This window comes from Balaenoptera acutorostrata, chromosome 11 (assembly GCF_949987535.1).
Source record: "Balaenoptera acutorostrata chromosome 11, mBalAcu1.1, whole genome shotgun sequence".
Taxonomy (NCBI): domain Eukaryota; kingdom Metazoa; phylum Chordata; class Mammalia; order Artiodactyla; family Balaenopteridae; genus Balaenoptera; species Balaenoptera acutorostrata.
The window spans coordinates 106222524-106248754 of record NC_080074.1 but is presented as its reverse complement, the minus strand read 5'-3'; the positions used below and the strand labels follow the sequence as shown (position 1 = coordinate 106248754).

Below are 26231 nucleotides of genomic sequence, written 5' to 3'. Positions count from 1 at the left end.
GGCTGTCACCCTTGGCCCCTGCATCTCTATGAGCCTCTCCTTAAATCGCCCAGTTCTCAAGCCTCTGTTTGCTGTCAGGACGTGACCCACACACCTCTGGGTGCAGGCAAGGTGAACAGGATGAACCCATTGACAGGGAGAGGTCATCCCCAGAGCTGAAGTTCGTTGCCCAGGTGAGAGCTGGTGGAGCAGAGACCAGCTGGCCTCGAGCCCAAGGCCTTCTCGGCTCCATCAGGCAGCCTCTGGAACAGCTTTGCTCAAATAACCCTGCAGGCTGAGCTCCTGGGAGCACCGGTGAGGAAGGACATCGCCACAGGAATGGCTTGAGCCCCGTGGCAGGACGGGGGACATTCTGGGTGTGGTTGCTGCCCCGGGAGACTCTTGGGAGGACCTGTGTCACATTTCCTCTGGTTTCCTTTTCTCCTGCAGAAAGAGTAACTTGGAGTCTTCTCTGCAGTTGGGGAGATCCAGCCCACGGCCACTGGTGGTCTGAGGCTGCTGGGTGAAGGAGCTCTCTCCACGCGTCTCTGCCCGACTCAGGCTCTCAGGAACCTCCCTGGCACCCAGGTCTAGGAAACGCCAACGCTAGTCCTAGCCTTGGCCTCGCCACGGGGTACCTCCGAACCCTCGGCAAGGCACGTGATGGTTTGGGGGCCTCATTTTCTTCATCTCTCTCACGAATAAACTGAACTACAGGATGAGTTGAAGGTCTCTTCTAAGGGAAAGAAAAGAGATGGAGCAGGAGAGGAAAAGCAGATCGTAGAGAAAAGCGGAAAGAGGTGGGGAGAGAGAGAGCGAGATAGTGCCCAGCCGCGGGGCCCGTCTGGGTTGAAGGTCACGTCGCCCCCCGAGCCTCCTCTGCAGAGTCCTGCCCGCCCGGGGCCCAGCAGGGCTGCCTCCACAGAAGCAATTAAAACCTGGTTGATTTTAAGCTGTCGGAAAGTAAATCTAAAACAGGATTAAACATTAAGAAGCCTAACAAAGTGGCCTTATTGAAAAGGCACAGTATAAGCTCGATGTACCATCGTAATAATTATTATTTTATTGCCATAAACCAGCGGAGGCAGAAACGCCCGCCCCTGGTCTGCGGCCACCATCCGGAGGAGGCGGCCAGGCCGCTGTGCTCCCAGCAGGCCGTAAGCATCCAGCGCCCCCAAGCAGAAAACCTCTCTCCACCATCACGGCGCCAACGAGTTGGGCCACCTCAGCTACGATGGGGGTGCCGGGGAGGGGCTGCAGCTGCACCAGGCGAAGGTCTGCACTTGGTTCACGTCCCCCCTTCCTTTCCCACCTGGCCCACCTTCGTTGGGGGTGACGGGGCTGTGTGGAGCGTCCTCAGGCCCCTGGGACTCTGGGGAAACGGGAGGGGCTGGACACCCCCGAGGGAAACAGCTCTCTGCCACCACTGGGGCTGAGACAGGATCTTCCAGACCTGGGTGATGGTGGCCCTTCCGTGCAGGATTCCTCTGGAAACCCAACTATTTTAGGCACAAAACTACTTTTAGGTTGCAGATGGCATTGTTCTAGATCACAAGGCCAGGTTTAGCGGAGGGTCACCCGTGCGGTGTCACATGCAAGGGACAGAGAATGGCTGTGTCCCCAATCCCCCTCCGGCCCAGCCCAGTGGTGTCTGATGGTCACCCCTTCATTTTAAGGCCTTGAATTCTCTCGTCCCGGATGCGTGAGAGGAACGCCAGTCATTTCTACCTGCAGGATCGTAATAACAGCTCGGTTTCCCACCACTCGCTGCTTACCAGCGACTCCCCGCACACTTGACATGTATCATCTGACTCAAGCCTCAGAACAGCCCTGTGAGAGATTATATGTCCCCATTACATGTTCCCATTTCATAGATCAGGAAACTGAGGCTTAGAGAATGAAGCCACCTATTCAAAGTGAGCAGAGCATCTCATGAGATCCGGGATTCAGACCCCAGCTATACTGGATGAATCCATAAAGCCCTTTCCCAATCAGGAGAGAGGACGGGGCCTGTGGATGTGCTGGGATCACTGGGAGGGGGAGGAGGGCAGAGACTGCAGCGAGGGTCCTGGGAGAAGCCACACACTTTATAATCCTGTCCAGGGCGCAGCTGGGTAGGAGCCTGGGCTCTGGAGTCAGGGGGCCTGAGTTTGGATCCTGGCTTTGCCACTTTGGAGCTCTGTGACCTGGGGCCTGTTATCTCCCTCAGCGGCTCAGTTTCCCCACTGAGGCCTACATGTGTTGCAGGGCTAGAGAGGGCAGGCCAGCCCTTCCTTTTTACAGTGGAGACCGTGAAGGTCCAGAGAGGGTCAGTGACTTGCCCAGGGTCACACAGCTAGCTGGTGCTGGAGGTCGGGTCCCCTTTCCACCAGCTGAAAGCCTACCCTTGGTCATCCCAGCCGAGCACGGGGTCATCCCAGCCCCCTCCCCAAAGGTCCATGTGTCACACTTGTACCTGGTCTGTGCTGCTCAAAAGGGCCTACAGGGCTTAGGATCCTCTCACTTTCTCCTTCTTCTTGGGCTCCGTCTTCTCCTTCCCTGTTTTCTGCTGCTCAGGATAAATTTGGCTTGGGTCAGATTTCCCAAGGAGGCCCTACAGGGCGAGCGAGCAGTGCCGTCCTGATGAGGGCAGCACTTCTTCGGGAGGCCTCGGCCTTGCCTCTCCCCCGGCAGGAGAGCAAATTGTTGCCTAGCTTCCAGGCTGCCTCTGGGAATGGCGTTTTCCCTTCAGCTCCCGATCCCGCGGTGCCTCCCAGGTCCCACATCCCTGGAGGAGCTCAGGGCAACGGTCAGAACACCCCCCGACTTGCCCCTTCGGCAGGAGGTCCTTTACTGTAACTGATCTCCCGGCTCCGCCTGTCGGGCGCTGGCATCTGTCAGGTGACTCCGCGCCCTGGGGAGGACGCAGGCCCCGGTTCTCCCGCCACTTTAGTGGTCCACGGCTCATTCGAGACGCTCTCAGCGGCATGGCAGGACCCACTAGAACCCTGCTCTGGGCAAAGCCCTGGGGGCCATGCTGCCCTCCCCGTCAGGACCACGTCCACGGGGGCGGCCGAGGTGAAGTTCTGGGACGGGGAAGGGCTGCGCCCACGTTCTATGAAGACACCGGGAAGGTTTGGTTTAGATGAGGTGGTGAGGGGACCTGGTCTCCGTCTCCAAACACAGGAAGTCTTTTCTGCCTGCTCAGCAGGTTGGTTCTACAAGGACCAAGGAAAGGGGTGGAGGGCGAAGAGTCTGCCTACGCGTTGGAAACGTCCCCACGGCGGCCTGGCTGCCTTCAGGTACCAGGAGATGCCCACTTGCCTCGTCCCCTCGCTGCCTCCCGGATCTGGCCCTGCTCGAGGCCCTCCTTCTCCTGTGCCGGCTTGGGAAGGCCCGCGGCCGGGTGACCCACGAGGGCCAGAGGGGACCCTGCCCCACAGCACACAAGCGAGGACAGTGGACGGGCTCACACGGGACAATGTCTCCGCTCCTTCCACTGAGCCGCCCTGCCCTCCAGATCCGCCCTCTGAGGCCTGAACCCCATCAAAGGCGTCATCTAAGTCTTAACCTTAGAACTCTTCCAGAGTTTCTCAGGAGACCTGGGCTTGCTGGAGAGGCTGACTGCTCTTCTTTAGAAGAGAGAGATGGTTTGAAACCCAGGGACCAGGGACCACCGTCTCCACAGCCGCAGGCCCGGAGGCGCTGGCAGGACATGGGATGTCCACGTCAGAAAAGACTTCAGGGGGGCTTCCCTGGTGGCACAGTGGTTGAGAATCTGCCTGCTAATGCAGGGGACATGGGTTCGGGCCCTGGTGTGGGAAGATCCCACATGCCACGGAGCAACTAGGCCTGTGAGCCACAACTACTGAGCCTGCACGTCTGGAGCCTGTGCTCCACAACAAGAGAGGCCGCGATAGTGAGAGGCCCGCGCACCGCGACGAAGAGTGGCCCCCGCTTGCCGCAACTAGAGAAAGCCCTCGCACAGAAACGAAGACCCAACACAGCCAAGAATAAATATAAAAATAAATAAATAAATAAATAATAAATAAATAAATAAATAAAAGCAAGTGCTTTTAAAAAAAAAAAAGAAATGACTTCAATGGGGGCCAACCTGGGTCGCCTGGGCCTTGCCGCCCCGACACCACTCCCCTCAGGGTCCTGGCTCCTATGAGGCTCATGCTGTGGGCTCAGTGGCCCAGGAAACCCAGAGGGGAGGAAAGGACACAGAAATTCTGGTTCTCAAACGGTGTCACGGGGCAGCAGGGGGCGGAGGCAGAGTGGGACGCGGAACAGGCTTATCATGCGAGAAGGGGCGTGTGTGGTCCACGAGGTGAGCAGGGGCAGGGCGCTGGCGGGGGGACTTGGGCAGATTCAAGTGGCTCTATTACTTCTGCTGATCGCATTGCAGGAGAAATCCTTTACTGATGGTTCTCAAAAGAGGTGTGAAGATAGGGCATTTGCCTGATCTGGGGAAGCAGAAAGGAGATGCAGCCTATTTTTTGTTCCCACGATACTGCGGGAGACCGAGCCCCCAGCAGATGGGAGGTCAGCAGGGTGAGGGCAGAGGGGCTGCAGGGCCGGCCGGGTGTGGGAGGAGACAGGAGATGGGCGGGGGTGGGGGGTGGGACAGGATGAGGATGTGAGCAGGGAGAGCCTCTGGGATGCCTTCCAGCGCTGAGATTCTACCGCTGGACGCCTTCAAGGCAAAGGCGACGTTTATCAGGATGCTGGCTCTGGGAAAGAAGAGCAGAGACCGGCTCGGAGAGGTCAGCTGCCGGGGGTGGGGAGAGGCCGTGCGAAGTCCTCACATGGTGGGCACCTTCCCCTTTGGCCGCTGGCTGCCCGGCCGAGAGGGACAGGACCAGAGTCTGCAAAACGAGGACACTCTCTTCCTGGCCCAGCCCCCATGATGCCGGAGCACAGCACTCGAAGAAAGGCAGGGCCAGCGGGGGCTCAAGGATCTATAGAAAGCCGGGGTTATGTCAGCACCACTTTCACATATTAGGGAACTAAGGCCCGGGGAAGTAAGGGTTTGTGCGAGGTCACGGAGCTCTGAGTAGGAGAGCTGAGCCCAGGAACCAGGTCCCCCGTCCCCCGACCCCCTTCCTGTCACCAGGTGTTTCGGGCGATAGGGGCTGCCTGGCAAAAGAGGAAGTGGGTGGTCTTCACAGCCAGACAGGCTTCGGTGTGGGACCAGGCTAAGCCTCCTACTGGCTGTCTCATCTTGGGAAAATCATCTGAACCCCATCTTCCTCATCTAAAAAACCGAGACCATAATACCGATCTTGGAGGGTTAAGTGAGGATTAAAGGTAATACAGGTCAGAGGAGGTGCTTCATCAGCAATAATTCTCTGTGTGTGCAACGCCCAGACGCTGGATGGATTTACTGGGGATCAAAAAGCAAAATGCGGGCCCAAGAGAAGGACCTCAGGACCACTTGTTTTGCATCTAAAAGGTCACGTGCAGTCTGAGCGCTGATTGGTGATGTGCATGTGTTCTCGGCCGCTCCCCACGGTGGGCTGCAGTTACCATGTTCCCTTTGGGGCATCACCTCCAAGGCTGTCAGTCCTTCATGAATATTCATGATGTCCCTACTGTGTGTTAACAGTCACCTACCCTGACAGGGTCCCTGCCCTGGAAAGGCTTAACAGCTTGTGAGAAGGCAATTTGTAAAAACTGTGATTACTCATGAAAAAAAGATTTAAGCAGGACTGGACAAAAGAGAGCTGCACTAACCCCCCCTTTGGTGCCCCTTTAATTCTCCTTTTTAATCCTAAACTGAAGCCAGGACCCGCCAGAGACTGTGTTCTGTCCTCTCCACCTGTTCTCTGCCATGCCAGAGAGGCTGTGACCATACCTGGCCACCATGGTGGTCCACCGAGCCTTACGCTGGATGCTTCTGTTTGGTCAGGATGAAATCTCATGGGCCGTGGACCTTTTGGGGATGGCACTGCTACAGAGGTCTGTAGCTCATTTGGAAAGAATTTTTCTTCTCTGAACCAGTGACACTAGTAGCAGAGTGATATGCGGCCTCAGTTCCAGTTTGGTTTTAAATAGATTTGGGGCTAAACATATTTTTTAATATGCAACAATTGGGTTAGTCTAATGACAAATGTCATCCCCTACCGCTGCCAGAGAAGCACGCCACTTCCATTAGGAGTAATGCTTCCTGGCCAGATTAAGGCATGGAAAATAACTTTTGGTCATCAACAATTCCCTTCAGTTTCACTGATCTGATTAAACTTAGCAACAGAAAGAGGAATTTACAAATTAGATGCTGTTCTCTATTTATTACCAAAATGTCTGCTTTCCACTCCATCCAGGAGCTACAGTTGAGATCTCATTAAGTCTCAGCTGGTGATAACATTTAGCCCATAAATCTCCATCTCTGCCAGTGAATGAAATGAGCGTTCTGCCGAAGACCACATAATGGATGAAATCAAACCCCTGTCCCTTGGAAGGGAGGTGACCTTTTCAAGCCTTAAATGTATTCAGCTTTCCGGTCCTAAAGCAGCAGCTGGGAAGTTATTCTGGGTCCTCTCTTAACCCTTTCCCGACTGCCATGCGTAGCTGGCTAGCTGACCTCCCTGAGAGAAAAATAAAATAAGGATACTTCTGGCAAGTCTCTGGATGTATTTGAAGAAGAACGGGGAGAAGAGGTGAGTACGTGAAGAAGAAAACCGAGGAATAGTCCGTTTTCTCCCAGAAGTCAGAGAGGAGTGTTGACAGCCAAGAAACGGAAGATGAAAAATTAATTTGTGTGTCTGATTCATAATGTAGCCTCTGCGGGACCAGGTCTGGTCCTGTCTGGTTTTAGCCTGACATGGTCACAAGGCAGGTCCAGGTCATCTGTTGCCAATGGCAGAATTTCAAAGACTTCCAGGCCAGGACCCCACTTTTCTCCATTAATTTCCACCCTTTTCCTACCAGTATTCACTGACGGCCTATCTGCCAGGCTCCGGATAGTGGTGGGGATGCAAAGCTTCCCTCCCTTTCCAGGTGCACAACCCAACCCAGCCGGGGATAAGATGGATGAATAGGTACAACAGGTCACATACATCAGTGCCGTGACACAGGTGTGGGATAGGAATTGTGGGAGCAAAAAGGAGGGGCGTGGGTGCGGGAGGGAAGAAGGGGAGGGGTGCCCGAGGAGGGCTGGGAGCAGGGCGGGTCCTAAGGCAGATGGCGGAGCTGGGCTCTCCAGGCAGGAGCACAGGGTGGACCAGGCGCTGGGAGGGTCTTCAGAAGGAGTAGCTTGCTTCCGGGGTTCAGGGGATCCTGCAGGAGACCCAGAGCAAAAGCTAATGTGCATCAACTTCCAACTATAGACACAAAAGCCAGAGCTGGAAGGGGTCTCTGCAGCTGTCTGATCCGACCCCTCCTTTTACAAACAGGGAAACCGAGAGAGGCGAACTGCCCATCGGCTACTGGGCAGGGCCTGGAAGTCAGGTGGCCTGTCCTTCTCAGGCCCCTACTCTGTCTACAAAAACACAGCACGACTGTGCAGACCGGAAACCCTGGCCTCCAGGTAGGAGAGAAGGATGAGGGCCATTCACCTCCTATTGCTGTGCTCGCAACTCTTCTAATCAAGGGGTGACTTTTAACGAATTGATAGAATCCATCCATTAAGGGATTATGGAAATTATAATTCATGGAAATGATTTTATACCATCTAAGAGGCTCAAGAAGAAGCTCTAGGGGCTTCCCTGGTGGCGCAGTGGTTGAGAATCTGCCTGCCAATGCAGGGGACACGGGTTCGAGCCCTGGTCTGGGAAGATCCCACATGCCGCGGAGCAACTAGGCCCGTGAGCCACAACTACTGAGCCTGCGCGTCTGGAGCCTGTGCTCTGCAACAAGAGAGGCCGCGACAGAGAGAGGCCCGCGCGCCACGATGAAGAGCGGCCCCCGCTTGCCGCAACTAGAGAAAGCCCTCGCACAGAGATGAAGACCCAACATGGCCAAAAATAAATAAATTAATTAAAAACAACAACAACAACAAGAAAAAACTTAACTATAGTAACATTAAAAAAAAAAAAAAAGAAGCAGCTCTACAAGTCTCACTGAAGCTTGGGGCCATCTTGGTGAAAACCTAGGATGCTCTGCCTGACGGTCAGCAACCAACCAGCTCAGCTTCCCAGTCACTGCACAGTCGTGGAAGGAGCCGCGGGCAAGGGGGCTGGGACCCCCTACCGCTGGCCGTACTTCTTGCACCAGGAAGGTGCTCGCCCCCCCAGGTGGTAGCACCGATCTTTTCCTCTGTCTCTACTGCACATAGCAGACATCACACCAAGCTTCTTGTCCTAGCCGGACCCTCTGGCTGGAGCAAGTATTAGTAAACACAATGAGACTAATTCTGAACGCTCCTGTCAGGAAAGGGGTCCTCAATTTCTTCCTGCCCATGTGTGAGTGTACGTGCCTGGTGTGGGTGCATGTGCTATTTTCAGAGAATTTTCTTAGCATACTGACTGGCCTGATACTGGATACCATTATCCTATCTCATGAGTCACTGAAATGAGATATAAGGGTTGGGCCAGCTGATTTGAAGCTTCGAACTGGGAAGGTAAACAAAGGCTTTTCCCCTTAAAGCCAGCCTGTCAAGCATCTAATTAGGGCTTTTCACCTCATCAGCAAGTTGTTGAGAACAGATCTATTATCTCACCCCAGGAGCAGAGGGACAGACAAGTTCCAGGGCAGCTGTAATCATTCTTTAATAGCTTTTGGCCTGTATTTTTGTTTTCTCTTGACCTCTAGTCTCGGAGGGCTTGTGTGCCTGCATTGGGCACATTCTGAAGCCCTCTGAATAGGACTTAGGGTCTGTTAGTCAAAACCAGCATTGTGCTTGGCAAGTCATTTTTAGAACATGTATTTAGGAACCATCAAAAGCTCCTCTGTCTGGACGTTTAAAAATATCTTAATATCCTTACTTTTTTGTGAAAAAAAAAAAAAAGCCTAACACTGAAGAACCTTATTGAAATTCAAATGTATATTTTTGGAGAGGATAAAACTTTCATCACAGCTCTGTCTAGTGAGTTTCCCCTGCAGACCTCTTTGCAGGGGTAAGTTTGGTCAGTCTGATGAACTCATATGAATTAAGTCTAAATTGCAAAAAGTGTATATTTTCATGAAGCTGAGTAAATGGCTTTCTTTCTTGTCCTAGCCTACTATCTGGACGTCACTGGGAACAGGACATTCTACTGACCCCCCGCCTTCCTTGATGACCTCTACAGGACACCGTCCACTCGGGGACCGCATTCTGAGAACAGGGTCTTAAGGGCAGACACAGTTTTCTTGCTCACCCTCTCCTTGGAGGAGGGGTGTGCTGACCGTCACCCTGGTATGGATCCAGACCAGGGGCAGGAGGAAGGAAGTTTACGGTCTTTGCAGTGAAGTCCAAGTACAGGCTTAACGTCGGGGGGTCTGGACACGAGCAAAACTGCTTGCTCTGTTCCGGGAGGGCCTGCCAGGTTCCGGCTGGGCTACCTCTGAGCACGTTGCGTGACCGGTCCTGAGACAGTGTTGAAACCTACGTGTCTGTTTAGAGGAAGTGGACCTGTAAGCACCATAAGCAGGAGGAAAACCTGCCCTTGTCTGTCTTCAGAAATGAGCCAGGCTTGCAGGAAGCAGACCCATGACAACCAGTGCCCACCCGCATGTCCCCGCACTCACAGGGGGCCACGCGTTTCCCCACGGAGGCTGGGACACAGACTCGGTCACCCCACGGCGGCCGGATTCTGTGGTTTCTGATTCCGACGGAGCCGCGCACTTGGCTACAGCAGGAATCCAGGGCCTCGCACGGGGGTACAGAAAGATCATTGCGATGGACTGAACGTGTGTGTCCCCCCAAGTTCACGTGTTGAAACCCTAATCCCAGTGCGATGGTACTTGGAGGTGGGGACTTTGGGGGGCGATTAGGGTATGAGGGTGGAGCCCTTCTGAGTGGGATTCGTGCCTTAGAAGAAGAGGCCAGAGCACTAGCAGTGGAGGAAGCGGGCCATCTGTGAGCCGGGCAGAGGGCCTCCCGAGGACGTGGCCATGCTGGGCCCCGATCGCGGACGTCCGGCCTGCAGAGCCGTGGAAGCCGATGTCTGCTGTCTAAGCCCCCGTCTGTGGAGATGTGTCACAGCAGCCCCGTGAGGGCAGGAGCGACACCTAACGTGGCCCCCGCCGCCAGCTGTCCCTCTCCCCCCGCCTCTGCCCAGCCTCACTCCGTCACTCGCCTGCTGTGTGAGAGTCCATCCATCCGCTGCGGGACCAACCCCTGCGGGACCACCCTCCTCGGGGCAGCTCCCCGAGGGCAGTGCTCTGCTGCTCCTGACCCGGCCCCAGCCCTGCCCCTCGAACCACGAGGCCCAAACACAAAGTGACCACCAGCCCAGGGTCACAGCAGGCACGATCGCTGCTTAAGACGATGGGGTCCTTCCTGTTCCACGGAAGCACAGAGCTCTCCTGGCAGCACTGCAGCTGCCACAGAGGCCCGGGCACGTCCATCTGATGAAGTGACCCAGAAGGACGGAGCCCTCACAGCCCTGCGTTTGGGGCTGTTACTCTTATTTTTCCATCAGCCACTGAGTCATAAGGGCAGGGATCAGATGAGGGGGAGCCATTGGGATTCTACGCAGGGCGCCTTCCGGGTAAAGTCACGGATAGAGACAGGCTTCAGCCCCCAGGTGTGTCCATCTGTTTGCAAAGCTTTACAAGAAAATCACAGCAGCGCTTTATTGGGTGGCTACCTGGGCGGGCTGAGTGGGCGGATCCATGTGCCAGTGGGTTTGGTGGCCTCAGGGAGGTGACGTGAGCCCCCATGGTGAGGCTGTTGCTGGTTGGAGACCCGTTCCCACCCCCCCCGCCCCCGCCTCGTGGGCCAGGATCCTGGGACCGTCAGAGGTTCCGCCGAGGTGACCCTGCGGCCACACGATCCCGCAGCACTGAAGGCGGTTACATCACATTCCTCCAGATGCACACGCCGGGGCAGGACAGGGGCTGGTCGCTGCCCTGGGGCACCCCTCCCTGCAGCCTCCTGGCCGACCAACACCCTCCCCTAACCAAGTTCAAGGAGTCCCGAACCGAAGGAAACTCCGACGGGTGGTGCTGTTGACGTGCCCCCTTTCCAAGCACAGCTGCCCTCAGACCACGGCAGGCGGGCGGCCTCTGACCTCAGCGACCTTGCTTCTGCCTGAGCAACATGTTGCCACGACTCCCTTTCACGCTCCAAACACAGTCCTTACAATCGGAAAGCTCATCTCTCCCTGCTTTTAAAATCACACTCAGGGCCCTTTAGGGTAATGTTTAAGATCAGATTTTCCACCCCCCGCCCCGCCCTCCTTCCCTCCGTCCACCCCGCTCTGCGCGTTAGACTGAGGGTGTTACAGATGCTGCGACGAAGGGGTTAGAGGGACCTCTCCCAGCCGCTTCTGGCCGGAGAGGCTGGGGGGGGGGGGGTCCCTGCACCACCAAGGGCGGGGCCGAGGAGGGGTCCGGGCAGCGCTGGACTCAGGCCCACATCCCCGAGGTCGGGGGCAGTGTACAGGCTGTGGGACAGGACACGTTACCTTCTCTGAGCCCAGCAAATACACTGTAATCGTTTAGCAATTTCAAAGGCAAAGACACTATTTTGATAGAAACGCATATCATTAATAGCAGCATTTCTTCCCTTGTATTTGTTTCAAAGGGCAAACTACAAAGTTGTGAAGATCAGGATATAGTTTCTGAGCCATGGGCCTACCTTTTCTGTGAATCTATTAGGTGGCCAGTCCCTTAACAAGCCCGTCTCGTCCACTTTGCTCTTGACCGGACTTCCCTGCAGCCCCGGACTCTGGACACGCCTCCTGGCTCCACACCCAAGCGTCTCTCATTCAGTTCCTCACGTGCTTCTATTTTACCCTCTGTCTTGTTTTTTCAGATGCCCAGTCCCCGGCCCCCTCCCCCTAGAACCAGCCCACCACCATGTCCACGACAGAAGGCGGCAGGCTCCGTTCTGTCCTCTGAGGACAAGGCTGAGGATGAGAAGCGGACCCCAGGCTCCTCCAGCCACCAGGAACGAGAGCAGGGGAGGGACGCCAGGCTTCAGACTGACTTCATCCACATTAGGGCTCATGAGAACCCTGGCGGAGACTCTGTCCATTGGGGCAGGCAGTACATTGTGCTCTTCCCAAAGCTCGGGCAGAAAGAGGGGGTAGATGGGCCTCGTCCACCTGATCTGCTCCAGCAGCAAAGAATTCTCCATCAGGGCAGGACAGGGAAGCAGCACACCTGGCCTCAGAAAAGAGCAGGATAGCTGTGTCTCTGTGGATGGCCACCGAGTGCTGCGCGAGCAGTGGACACACAAGTTTCTACGAACATGTGAGAAACACGCTCCCACCCTCCGTCGTGAGCTGGGCTCCACCGTGACCAGCGTGCAGACCGGAGCCCAGAGCCGGCTCCTGTGCTTCGCAGCAGGTGTCGACGAGGCTCCCAGGCCAGCTCACTATTCACACACCGCTGGGTGCCACGGACCGTCCCCCATCCACGATCCGTCAGCAGCGGAATGGAATGGATGCTGCCGGCGTCTTTCCAGCAAGACTCTCAGCAGCATCGCCGCTCGCTGTTCTGACCCATCTAAGGCCTTGTCGTCCAACTTGCAAAAACTCCTCAGCAGAGCGTGAAGGCCTCCTTGTTCTGGCTGTGTGTGTGTTTTAATTTTGTGTCCATTCCTTGAGCAGAGTTATCAGAAAGCAAGTCGTGGAAGGCTGTATTCAATCCATCTCCGGGACGATGGAGGCGGGCCTGCTCTCTGCTCACATCCAAGTCGTCTTCCTTCTCTCTCCACCTGCTCCCCCTCCTAGATTCCCACTTAGAGCTCAGGTACCAACGAGCAGGAACGCACAGAACCCGGCCGGGGAGCACGCACACAACCGGCAGAACCTACGCCCACGCACAAGGCCACTGTATCCGCACGTGCGTCAGGATACACGTGCGCACACGCGTCCTGCGCCCTCCTGGCCTCTGTCAGGACACAGCGATGGACACCCTGCTTCCCCGTCAGCCCCCAGAGCCTCAGCGGGTCTCTCTCCTCCCTCTGGGAGCCTTTCTAGCTTCCTGCCCTTATCTGCCTGACCCCGCTCAGCAAGCATCTCGGCTATTTAACCTGATTGGTCCCTTGGTCAGAAACGTCCCGATTCGAATGTGCGCAACCCAAGGAAGAGGGCCCGCGGGAGGAGGAGGAGAGAGTGGTGGGGGTCACAGAGACGGGGGGTAGAGGCGGTGCAGGGCACTTAGAGTCACATTCACCCCACGTCCCAGGCACCGGGGGCTGGTGAGCGCTCAGAGCCCCACCCCAGAGCTGCCAGATCCGAGGAGGAGCCCAAGACCTTGCGTTTCCAGCAAGTTCCCAGGTGATGCTGGTGCATCACCTGGTGCCTAGTTCCCTGGGCTGGTCCAGGGCCCACATGACAGAACTGCCGGGTGTATCCGATGAGCCTGAACTGCCACGATTCATCATCTTTCTGACACTTCAGAGTCAATATCATCCATCACTCTCATGACTGTCCCAGCAACAATCTGCCCCGTGAAACCCCAGGGGAGGGATTGGGCTCAGTTTCTAAAACCTAAAGCTATTCTGCCAGTTTCCTCCGGGTTTCCCCAACCTTCCCATTTAGCACCTTCCCAGATCTTTGAGTCTAACCTCCTCGAGAGAAACCTATGGCTCTTTTCCCTGAGAAAGCGCAGTGGTCCTTGGAAGGGGGGAGGGAGAGCCTGCTTTCCAGGTGGTGGTGGGGGAGATGGTCCCGTCTGGATAAGCCTGGAGCAGGACTCCCGCCCCCGACCCAGGGAGCCGGAGCTGGGAGGAGGATGTCGGATTTAAAACAAAGAGCCCGGCTGAGCCAAGTTTCCACCGTCCCAGGACCAGAGGCTCTAGGAGGACTAGGAGGCTTTGCTCCACACGTGGGACTGATTTCTGAGAGCAGAGAAGGACGGCCACCCACGAGACCGTCAGCACGGGGCGGGAAAGCCCCTGCGCCTCGCCGCGCCCCCCGCCTCGCCCAGACCCCGGCCCCAGACGGGGAGGCCACTCACTGTTGCGGGGTTTCTCCTCGTCCAAGCCCTCGTCCTCGTTCTCAGGGTCGATGTCCTCCGCCTGCGTGATCCAGTCCAGGTAGCCCTTCAGGTCCTCCTCCAGCTGCTGCTTCTCCCGCAGCTTCTGGAAGTCGCCCCGGGCCTTGGCCTTCTCCCTCTCTTTGGAAAACTCTCTGGCGAGAGGGCGGAGGAGCAAGAAGAACAAAGCGTTAGTTGCTTCGCGTGGGAAGCCGCCGGCCGCACCCGCGCTGCACAGACCGCTCCCCCTGTCCCAGGTCTGATCTGCTCTCACGAGAGAGGATGGAGTCACTGGGGCGGGGCACTGCCTGACTCGGGACACGAGCGTGGCATGGACCGAATCCACTTCCCTTCCGCCTGGGCCATGATGGCAAGCTCTGCCTCTTCATGACAAACGTTCTCCAATGACCTGGAAAGGCCTTCCGAGCAGTAACCCGGCGGGAGCCCCGCCATAGCCCCGGGAGACGAGGAGTTGGGGTCAAGCTGAAGCCCACTCCCCGCACTGGCTCTGCCAACCCTGATGCCTCCTCGGTGGCTCAAAATCGGCCACGGTGGGGATACGTACACCACGGAAATCGTCAAATGTTACCAACCAGGGCTTTTCCCCGCAGAGAGCCAGTTGTTAATGCCTACCAGGACACCACTGACGTCAGACTCAGGAGACCTCACCTCCTCACCCCCCATTCTCATTTCTAGGGTTCGTTCTGCCCCGTTCAGCAAGCCTGGAGGGGTTTCTAATCTAGAGAATGTTCTTTCCCACATGGAGGGAGACAGAAGAGGATTCCAGACACAGGAAAATGTCCTGGGGGGTGCCCTTCGGGTTAAAAAAGAAATCTAATCAAAATGGAAAAATACATAAAATCAAGATGATATAAAACTTAAATGAGGCATTCAATCTAAAGCAATGATGAGTAGAAACTAAAATTAAGCTGGGATTTGCTGGAAGAAGAGCTTATTGAAAAATTTTGGAGAGTGTCTGTTTCTTTCCTATTTTCTATGATTCTGTCCTTATTTTCTCTCTGACCTTGAATTCACTTTCTCAGCCAGGAGGGACCTGGCAGCCAAGAGGGGAGTCAGGGAGGCTGGTTCTCACTCTCAAAGCAAGTCTGTGCTTTTTCTTCTGAAATAGATAGGAGCAGCCTGCCTCTGACCTCCAGTCTCTGGGAAATGGGTGGGGGGGGGGGGTGGTGGTGTGTGTGTGTGTGTGTGTGTGTGTGTGTGTGTGTGCGCGCGCGCGCGTTGGGGGGATGCACTGGGCCTCTTGGTTTCTTCCTAGAGACGTGACTCTTCCTTCCCTCAGCAGTTGAGGCCTAGTTCAGGGTGGGAGGCCGCAGAGTCCACCTGGAAGGGATTCCTTGCACGAGACAGACACTCCATGGGAGGGCCCCGTGGAAGGAAGGACACACCGACAAGCCACGGGGCAGGAAGGCTCAGCCCTGGAGCCCCTGCGCCCACCGTCCAGGATCTGCATTCACTGCAGCCGTGGCAGGAGCACAGACCTCGGCCGAGACCCTTTATGGTGAGGGTCGGGCCGGGAGGGGTCTGGGGGACGTTCTCACCGGGAGCCGTGGGCTCCTGAGCTACGAGTTCTCTTTGCTGCTTTGACGACGCTCCGGTTGGGATGGAATGTTCTTCTTCACTTTGACTGACTCCAGTTCGAATCGGACTGACCTTGCTCTTTCTTGGGCTTCCTGGCAGCTGGCGGCACCGGCCCTTCCTTCCCAGGGACACGGGGCTGCACTGACAGCTGACAGTGTGGACGGAGGCCTTGCCTCCGTGGCGGATGGGCCCGGAGGGAGTCCCCAGCTCTCCGCACCCGCCACTCCTCCCGGGGCTGCGGTTCGCCACCCGGAGAGTCCGTTCACAGAGCGGGGCACACCTGCAGCCCCCAGACTGCAGCTCCAGGCGCCCCCCCAACCGCCCTTCCACCTCCACACACTTGAGAGCTCCATGCCTTGTGCAGCGGGTTCGGGTGGAAGGGTGACTGAGTAGCTAAGGGTCCGTGCTTCTCCTGGAGCTGGGATCAGACCAGAGCCGGGAAAGCTGACCCAGCCGTGCGTCACAGCACCTGCTCCGCGGAACGAAGTCTCGCCACCCGTAACCCACGGCCTCTGGGAACCAAGACAGACATCTGGGAGAAGAGGAAATGAGGTTTCCTGGGGTGCGAGGGGCTTCGAGGGGCAGCAGAGCCAGGAACCCGCGGAGCGTGGGGCACAGCCTGGCCCGGGCCGGGAGGAGGTGAGGGGCTCCCTCTCTGGGCTCCACGCGGCAGGGACGTGCAGGGTGGCAGCGCCCTGCTCTCTTCGTCTCCTCGCTGGGTGTCCCACGCGGCCTGGGCCCAGGGGCTGGCGCCGGCTGCCCGGTCAGTCGCGGCGGGTCTGCGCGAAGGCAGGAGCACGTCCTGTGCGCGCAACGGCCAACAGGACAAACGCGCATGTGCGGAGAGCCCCGGCCGGGTGCGCACTTGCCCCGCTCGCAGAGGGCGGCCGCGTGAAGGGTCCGTCGGTCGGGCTCCAGGCCCCGCGGTGACCGGTGTGGCTGGTCCTCGTCACCCACGGACTCGGCGTCTGCAGACCCGTCCCCCCGTGAGGCCTTCTTCGTCACGCCACCCACACCGCGAGCCCTCGGGGTCACTGCGCACGCGCAGAAAGGCGGGCCCTGGGGTCACGTTCCCGGCTGAGGTTGGCCGAGCGGCCGCTCGCCTCCTCGGTGGCGCAGCTCACACTGTGAATAAGAGCCTTTTTACAGCCCATTTCCGCACTTTGTGCTTTCCGTTGGTGATTTTTCTGATTAAAACGGCCCCCGAGCATGGAGCCGCCGTGCAGCCTGTGACCCCCAAGGGCACGAGGGCTGCGAGGTGCCTCACGGGGCAGGGCCGTGTGTCCGACAAGCGGAATCCAGGCCTGAGTTACGGGCTGGGGGTTGAGAGCTCGGTGCGAACGGATCAACACCGTGCCTTGAACGAGGCGACTTCACACAGACGCGCACACACGACAGCTCGTGTACTGACAGCAGTGTCGTGTCCAGAGTCTCGCAGGAACCTAACCCCACATCCCCTGAGGGCAGAGGCCGCTGTTCACGAATCCAGGGCTGGTGGGCACTTCGTGGAACAAGCCTTCCAGGAATCACGCGCGTCTCCCCTGCTCCAGCCACGAGGCAGTGTGTCCGGGCACTTCTGCTTCCTCGGGACCTGGATGTAGCGTCTTAACTGTGGCCCGTGGTCAGGGATGCTTTCAGGTTGTAAAATGCCCACCCTCAGGCCCTCTGCCCCATCTCCCCGGGGGAACAAGAGCTGGGCACCCACCCTCTGAGAGGTCCCGGGCCCCTTGTCACCTGAAGACACACGTCCTCTCTGTCTGCAACCACTTAAAACCAAAAAGTAACCGGAGTCCAGGGTCCAGGGACTTTCACCCGATGGTACCTTCTAGTGCAGCTTCCAGGAACTTGTGGCTGCGGTCACTGTAATTCTCATGGCTAGAGGCTGAGCTCTCTGGAGGGGAAGGTCATATAACCTGGTTCTTATCTGACTAATATCAGTCCTACGACACGTGAGGATCAAGAGACGATGACCGTGGAAGCGTATGGAAAAAATCCACGAGATGCACGTTTACACGGATGCCTCCAGGCTCAGCAGGAGTGGGTTTCCAGACAAAGGACGGCCGTCCCGCTGATGACCAAAATCTCTGAATTCCGCCTTTAAAATGGAGGCTTTGCAGGGTGTCGCTCTCCCTGCCTTCCTGAGCAGACGACCCCAAGCGCACCTGAGCCCTTCCTCGGTGAGAGCAGGGTGGAGTTCATGAGGACAGTTACCGTGCTCGGCTCTGAAACGATGATAATACCCTTAACTGGTGGACGCAGGGTGTCGGCCCCCAGCTCCAAATGCTCCAAGACTGCAGTGCTGCTGGGGGAGCTCTGTTCTCCCTCGAGGGCTGTTATGTCTGCAGGGCCGCTGGCCCCCAGCTCAGGACCTGTCCGCAGCCTGCGGGGCTGGGGGTCCTCAGCTTCCTCTGGGACCCCTGGGCCGGTCCCCGCGTCCTTACTGCGGTTCCCACCCGTCTCCTCCCAGGTCTTGGCTGTCATCTGAGGACACAGGATTAACCAGGCCGATGGGCTTGGGGACGGTGGAGCTTGGGGGACGGGGACAGAGGCTGTGGGTCCACATGGCGTGGGTTTAATCTCGGATCCTCCAGGCCCCACCGGTGAGAACTGGGGGAGTTCCCGCACGTAACCTTCACTCTTCTCCTCTGTGGAGGTGACACCCGCTTGGCCCCAGCTTGCGGGGGCATCGTGGGCAGCAAAGGAGCGCATCCACCGAAGGCGCCGAGCCCGGGGCCTGCCGTCGAGCTCCTGACCGCCGACACCACCCCTGGAACGGGCCTTCCGTGAGCGCTGAGAGGTTTCCGAATGCTTCTGGAAGGCTGGCCGCCGGGTGAATAGGCGTTTGGCTGTGCTCCAGGGTAACTACCACGCTGCTGTCCTGACTTGTCGAGACAGGGCGAGCACCACGCGTGCTCAGCCGAGGGCAGCCTGTTTCTGGGCCTTCTCACTGCGTGGCCAGCCCTCTGGACAGGCCGGGAAGGGGAGCTGCTCACGCCGGGCAGAGGGTGCCCGGGGCCGGGGGAGCCTTGGGGGATGTTCCCCAGCAACGTGGGGAGGAACGGGACAGGAGCGGGTGTGAGGAGGGGCCTGGGGACACGGAGCAAGGGCTGGGCGCACAGGCCCAGACGAGACCGGGTTTCTGGAATCCCGCAGGCTCCACACACCGGCTCTCACCTGAACCAAGACTGGGCCTTCAAGACCACTCTGCCTGCCCCCAGCACTGCCGTCATCGGGCCCCACTTTGACCCCCTGGGAGGAGCCGAGAATGGGGGGGGGCCGCTGGGGGAGCTGAGGAGGACCAGGCAGACCCTCTGCTCGAGGGGGTGCTTCGTGGTCGAGGCCTCAGCCTCCACCTCAGACTCCTGGGGGGACTTCACTCCTCAGACTGGCTCCTCGTCTCTGCGGCGAGGATGTGGAAGCACCTTTTTCAAGGTTCCGAGCCCTAGCGTGTTACAGGTCCAGCTTATTCAGCGTTCGTCTACGGGGCAGCGGCAGGAAGATGGGAGCTGGCTGCGCCTTGTGCTGACACTGACCCGCGAGGGGACCCCCTACGAGCCACGCGGCATCTCAGGCTCCCTCCCCTCATGTCTGGAAGCAGGTCTAACCTGCGACGCCCCTGTTCAGTAATCTCAGCTCTGACACCTTCGAGTAACCAGCGACCCCAGCGAGGACAGCACGGCTGTGTGCTGAGGACTCGATGTCAAGTACCTCGCTCGACCATCCCAGCGACCGAGGAGTTGGGATGATGAGCTCCGTGTTGTCAGATGGGTGAGTAACGTTTAAAAACCTTCTGCCTTGGGCATCCAAGTTTCTGCCTTGAGTGGGTTGACTTTTCAACGCTCTTCCTGACGACTCCTTATCAACAGGGCATTTTCTTGTGTTGGACACAAAAGTGGAAACCCTTCCCCCCTCCAGGCAGCTGACCGGGGCGTCTGCCGGCCTGCATGTCACTGTCGCCCTGACGGAAGGTGCCAGCCCCTGTGCAGCTGCTCGCGGCAAAGGCGCGGTGTGCTGGAGCCCCTGCCGGGACCCCCGCGGGGAGGGCTGAGGGTGGAGGCGGACTCTGCCCCTCCCCCACTTCCAGGACCGACCCCGACGCTCCTGCGAGGCCTTGGGCTGCGGCACGAGGGGGTGGGAAGTCTTCCTCCCTCGCCCGACTCTCCCCAACATCACGTCCCCAGAGACGGAGGAAAGGCTACGAAGCAGCTGCCCCTCCCCACGTGGCGAAGGCAGAAAGTGTCCCTGGGAGCCTTCAGGCGATGGCCTTGCATGGCTGGTGAGGGCTCGGGAAGAAGAGAGTGGGCCCAGGAGGCGTCCAGCGGCACCGAGGTGCAGAGGTGGCCGCTCAGGGCTCCTCGGGCCCCAGCCACGGGCTGCCTCGGCCACGTTTTAACTTCATCTGAGCAAAGGCTGGAATTAGGCGGGCCTTGTACTTGGAGCCAAGAGACAAAGTTAAAGGAAAGTGGATTCTATCTCCTCTGTGCTCCAGTAATCGATGGCTTCAAACAGCTGAGCGCCCTTCCTTCCAGAGAAGGAATACAGAGCTGGACGGCCCAGTCGGTGGTGAGAGCCAGAGAGAATGAGCATTTCAGTCTGTTTTGTTTACTTGCATCTTAGCTCAGACTCCTGGTACCCTGGCCCAGTCAACACTGGGAAAAGGGCACCTGAGTCTTCACTGCCAGCCTGCCCCGGACTGTGGCTGGAGAGGTAGGGCGGGTACCCGCCTGCGAGGCTGCTACGCGGGCCAGGAGCCCATGGCCCACGAATCTTCCTCCAATTCCTCTGCCCAGCCCTTCCCACCCAAGGGGCTCAGCTGCTCCGAGGTTCCTGGAGAAGCCTGCTGCCCTCCTGGACAGCCTGGGGTGGACGGGTGGCAGGAGACAGGTGGGCCTGGGTACCTCTCACTGCAGCCCAAACCAGTGGGCTCGGCCTCGTGCCTCTGACCTCTGCCCAGCCAGGCCAAGGACATTCACTTCAAGGCTCCTGGGGTGGCCCCATGTCCCAGGTTCATCAGAGTCAGAAAAAGAATAAAGCCAGGAAAAGCAGAAAGAGTAAGTGAAATAAATGGAAAAATCAAGACCTTTTTCCTTGGTCCTGCTTACCCGCTAAGGACACCGAGAACCAAGTTAAGTACAAAAAATGACCCTATGATGATTAGTGTAACAAAATAGATCCAGGGCCAGTCCCTTCCCACGGCATCATTGACCTGGAAGAACGGAATCACAGTTAGTACAGCTCCGAGAGCAGCCGAGCACGGCCCTGCCCACCCCGGGCCCGATGCCGACCAGGCAGCACCGGGACCGGGGCCTCTAGGTCATCAGAGGCCAAGTGGCCTGCCCAGCCGACGGCCAGCACGCCTGGCTGAAGGGAGACGTTTTCTCTTTCTCCTGGGCCTGGTGACGGATACAGCGGAACCTGGGGCCTTGCTCAGCTGCGTCGTAAAGAGGACACAGAAACGGTCAGCTTACCCGCTCAACACACCAAGAACCAGATTTAGAACGAAAAAGGATCCAAAGATGACCAGACTGACAAAATACACCCAGGGTAACTCGTAGCCCATAGCGTCCTGCATCTGTAAAGACGAAGGATAGTTAGGAAAGAGAGAAGCAGAAGTGAGTCAAAGCAAGTAGGCAGGGAGGCAGGGAGGATGTGAGCAGAGGCTGGCGTGGGAGACCACTGTCACCGGGCACCATCTTGACCCAAACACCCTGTGACCTTGACCTGAGCAAGAAGGGCCTCGGCAGTCTCTGCCTCAGGGGGAATCTCGCCTGGCTCTCTCTGTCCCTTTACTTTCTGGAACAGAATTTTCCTCCGATGTTATCTACTCAGTTGTCTGAGAAGCTGGGTCACCTCTAAAGGGGTTCTTCCTAACGAGATGGTTTTCGCTCAGTTGGGTTTATGTGGGCACTGCGCTCACCACCCTGGCCTCAGCTCTCAGGGACTAGCTGGGGGTTGGAACCTTTGGGCACACGTGGGGAGGTGCCTGCCTCAGGGGGTGACCCCCGCGCCTGGAGTTTAGGGTGGACCACGCTGCCTTATCGGCACCACAGGTCTCGGGCCGGGGAAGACGGTTGTTCAGGTTGGACTCAGGGAACAGCTCCTGCGCCTGCAACTCACGGGACCGTGGATCCCCATGGGAGGTCGACGCCCCCGAGTTTCCAAATCCCTAAGTGCACAGGCTCCCCGAATGACCTACACCCGTGGTTCTCAAGGTGTTGTCCCCGGACCAGCAGCACTGGCCTCACCGGGGCACCTGGGAATGAGTCTGGAACTGCACACCCAGGGCCCTCCGTCAACACTGCGGGCGCCCGACGACCACGTTCTCACCAGCCCTGCGGTGAGTCTGATGCGAGCCGAGGTTTGAGAACCACTGGTCCACGGCCCCCAGCCTCCGAGGCAACGGCACGACTGAGGCTGTGATTCCCTGCACCCAGGTCCACGGGGCAGCTCGTGTGCTCTGAGAAGCACTGGCCGGGTTTCGGTGCTGCCCCCGCGCGTCCTTTCCAAATCTGCTCTCGTCTACCCGGGGTTACGGTGTCTCATTGGAGGCAGCTCCCCAACGTGACCACAGGGCAGAGAGCACAGCTCTGTCCCGCCCTCGGGGTCGCCGGTTTGAGCCACGTAAGGAAAAGGTTCCCAACACGCGACTTTCCCAGGTCACAATTCAATCCAGCGTAACGCGAGTCTGTGGACATCCTCGCTGCCACGCGGCCGCTCTGTTTTCCACGCAGCACACTTGCCAAGTGTATAATCGACTCACTACTGTGCATCGTTTGTCCTCCGTGCTGGGGTGCAAGTGGCATGAGGACGGGCGTTGGGTACAGCCTGTGCCCCCAAGTGCCCAGAAGAGGGCCTCATATACGGCGGGTGCTCAGTGAGGCCAGCCGGGTGGACGGACGGGCCCCCTCTGTGCTGGCCCCGCTACGCACGGGAGGCCCTTGCTGTAGGGGGACAGGTCAGTGGACGTCGGGTGGCGAACGCGGCTGCAGGGGTGCGTGTGCACAGCCACGGGCCTCCAGGAGAGGCTGCAGAGGCTGGTGAGGCCGGATCAGGCGGCCCGGGGGTGCCACTCGGGGAAGGAGGGCAGGGGCAGTAAGGTCGCCTGGAGGCCGCGTGGTCCTGCCCCAGGAAGGGGTTCCAGGAACTGGCAAGTGTTGGGACGGTGCCGGCAGCGTGAAGCACCCAGCACGACGGCAAGAGGAGGGCAGGGCACCGAGATCCGCGGAGTCAGAGGCTGCCCCGTCGCGGGAGCTGGGAGCCTCCTCCCTGATCCAAGGCTGCCGAGGAACCCACACAGGGCCATCCAGAGACGGGCTCGCTCCCAGTGCCAAGGGCCACCCTTGCGAAACTGCCCCCAGAGCCGGGCAGACGGGGATGGGGAGGGAGGGCTGGCGCCTCAGCAGCCTCCTTGGGGGAGATCCCCCATGGCTGGTTCCTCATGCCCTACATTTTGTGAGCATTTACGCTCATGGAAAATGCAGTCCTCCAGGCCACACACCTCTGACAACTCAAGGAACCCATGAGCCTTGGAGGCTTCCTGGGCCCCTCTTTAGTTTGAGTGTCCTTTCCTCTGGGCCACAGGCAAGGGGTGAGGCGTCCAGCAGCACTAGGGCCTCAAATGGATGGAGCTAAAGACCTCCTGACTCCCAGATACCCACCCCACAGCCAGGCTCATGGTAACCTCGCGACCCCTAGATAACCCATAGCCAGCCTCATGGTAACCTCGTGATCCCTACATACCCCGTAGCCAGCCTCATGGTAACCTTGTGACCCCTAGATAACTTTCTGACCCCTAGATACCCCATAGCCAGCCTCATGGTAACCTTGTGACCCCTAGGTAACTTCCTGACCCCTAGATACATCATAGCCAGCCTCATGGTAACCTCGCGATCCCTAGATACCCCATAGCCAGCCTCATGGCAACCTCGTGATCCCTAGATACCCCATAGCCAGCCTCATGGCAACCTCGTGATCCCTAGATACCCCATAGCCAGCCTCATGGTAACCTCGTGATCCCTAGATACCCCATAGCCAGCCTCATGGTAACCTCGTGATCCCTAGATACCCCATAGCCAGCCTCATGGTAACCTTCTGACCCCTAGGTAACTTCCTGACCCCTAGATACATCATAGCCAGCCTCATGGTAACCTCACGATCCCTAGATACCCCATAGCCAGCCTGATGGTAACCTTGTGACCCCTAGATAACTTCCTGACCCCTAGATACCTCATAGCCAGCCTCATGGTAACCTCACGATCCCTAGATACCCCATAGCCAGCCTGATGGTAACCTTGTGACCCCTAGATAACTTCCTGACCCCTAGATACCTCATAGCCAGCCTCATGGTAACCTCGCAATCCCTAGATACCCCACAGCCAGCCTCGTGGTCACCTCCTGACCCCTAGATAACCTCAGGACCTGCGGACACCCCATGAAGAGCCAGGGTCACGTCCAGGGGACGCATGGCCTCCACCTGTCCTTGTCCAACTCTTTGGTCTCCTCCGAGACTGTGGGCTGGTCTTTCCGAGGGTCAACGTGGGGGGCTGCAGGTGCAGGGTGGTGGGTGGAGGACAGATGAGAGGTGAATGAGCTCCTGGGGGTCCTAGGCCCCCTGCCCTGCGGCCTGTGAGCAGCCAGAGGGGCCTCTGGGCCTGCCGGCCGCGGCCTTGTACCTCCCTCCACGACCCCGTTTGCTCCGGGACCCCTGCTCCAGGCAGCCTGGGCACCAGCGCATGTGCGGGCAGCTCTGAAGTAGGGCAGCGCCAGAGAGGGGAGATGGATGGCTTCAATCAGCCCGAATGGAGCTATTAAGAAGAGAAGCATCAATAAAGCCATATTTTAAAAAAATGACCCAGATTGCTGACACCATTATTTAGAGGTGAAAAAGGACAGGTCTTCTCAGAGCACTGAAGCCAGACGTTTCTCAGGCCCCTACAGGGAAGGGGCGCAGAGAGGCACCCCGGGGCCTGCCACCTGCAGCCCCTCGGCCCCCGGGCCGGGACCTCACAGGGTGACCCAGCCTTCGCTGGAACACACGCCTTACTCTCCCCCCACATCTAACTCCTAGAGGGAACCACAGCCTCGAACCTCCAAATCCAACACACGTTTCCCCGGGAAGAAAATTCAGGAGGAACGATGGCTCCGGCCCCATTGCCTCGGGGTCTCCCTCCATCCCAGCCGGTTCCCGGGAGCTTTCATGTCTGGCGCTTCCCCCTCTAAGGTCTGGGCACTGCGGGTCCCCAAAGGTTGAGCAGTTTGGGGGGCGCGGGAGGCTGTCACCTGCCGTCAAAGGCAGGAGGTGCGGCCCATAGAAGTCACAGCGCATTACGGGGACTGCAGTCAGGGGGCAGGGTCTGCTCCGTCCGGAGAGCCAGTGCCCTGGGCGATGGCCGAATGAACCCCCGACCTTTGTCACCTTGCCTGCGGGACACGGGGTCCGCCCACAGGTCATGGGGGAGCAGCAGGTTGGCAAACAGTCTCGCCCGACACCTCCTGCCCCTGCTCGCGGCAGCAGGAAGGACCGGATCTTGTGGGAGACGCCAGCAGGCCCACCACCAAGGAGGCCAACCAAACAGCCCCTCCCGGACTCGGCCGGGACCCCGCAAGGAGTGGAGGCCCCGTGGACGCCTGTGCCCTGACGCCGTTGTCCCAGGTGGGCCTCTGGCGCTTGGTGAGACCACTGGGTGGCCGGGCTGATTCTTGGGTCTGTTAGGAGTCCGAAGCACAGTTCTCTCCAGGCTCCAAACTGGTATAAAGCTGGCTTTTCCTTCTCTCCTGCTCCCCACCCAGCTCAAGTCCAGCGACACCCCATCTCCTCTGACAAGCTCTCCCTGCTCTCGCCAAGCCCTGCGTGGGACCCATGTTTCTCTGTGTCCCCATCTCTCCAATTAAACCCAAAATCCTTGAGCGCGGGCCTGGGGACCTTGTAAATGCTCACTAAATGTTCAGTCGAATTACTGAGGAATAAGGACTTGCCTAATGCCAGTGAAATGAATAAAACAAAACCTAATAAGTAAATAAATAATAGCTTTGAGAGATGTGAATTCCCCTTCTTCATATGTTTATAAACCACGGGTCTATTGTTTAGGTTAATAGATCCTCTGTATAAAGCGCTGTGGGCGCTAAGTGGTAACGCTCTAACTCGGGCAGATTCAGGGTTCAGGACCAGAGGGTCCTGAGGAGACCTAACACCTTCTCTACCTGATCCCCATTAAGGAGCCGAGGATGCTGTCTTTGGGTTATTGGAGGATTTTTCCTCAGCTTTTCACTTCGAATGACTATTATTAGGTCATCAGTAGAACTCAGCCCCACCAGCTCTGCTTGCTGGATGCCTTCAGAGGCTCATTTCCCATATTTGTAGTGAAAAGAGGTGCAGATGGAATGGGAGAAAATAGGGTAAAACACCTGAATTTCTGCTTGGATGCAAAAGACCTTCGTCATAAACCAGGGATATTTCGGCAGCACCGAGACCAGAGATCAGTGGCCATGGTGTGTATGCGTGAGTGTGTTGTGAGCCTGTGTGCACACGTGTGTTTACAAGGAATGTCCTCCCACACGGGTGAGTGTGGAGCTGACGACTGACTTGTGCGAAGTTTAAACCT

At 58.0% G+C, this 26231-nt stretch overlaps 1 protein-coding gene across 21 annotated transcripts in view; it reads right to left on the bottom strand.

Moving 5' to 3' along the window:
- The window catches only part of CACNA1C (calcium voltage-gated channel subunit alpha1 C), a 551559-nt gene that overhangs the window by 123992 nt on the left and 401336 nt on the right, over positions 1 to 26231 (bottom strand). For 16 of the 21 annotated variants that reach the window (XM_057556040.1, XM_057556042.1, XM_057556045.1 and 13 more), the window contains exons 8-9: positions 20733 to 20836; positions 14014 to 14186 (exon numbers count right to left, since the gene is read on the bottom strand). In XM_057556040.1, coding sequence (XP_057412023.1) covers positions 14014 to 14186; positions 20733 to 20836 — 277 coding nt within the window. Of the gene's footprint in view, positions 1 to 14013; positions 14187 to 20732; positions 20837 to 21098; positions 21203 to 26231 lie in introns of all 21 variants that reach the window. The other 5 variants (XM_057556043.1, XM_057556028.1, XM_057556034.1 and 2 more) reach the window with 1 other exon arrangement.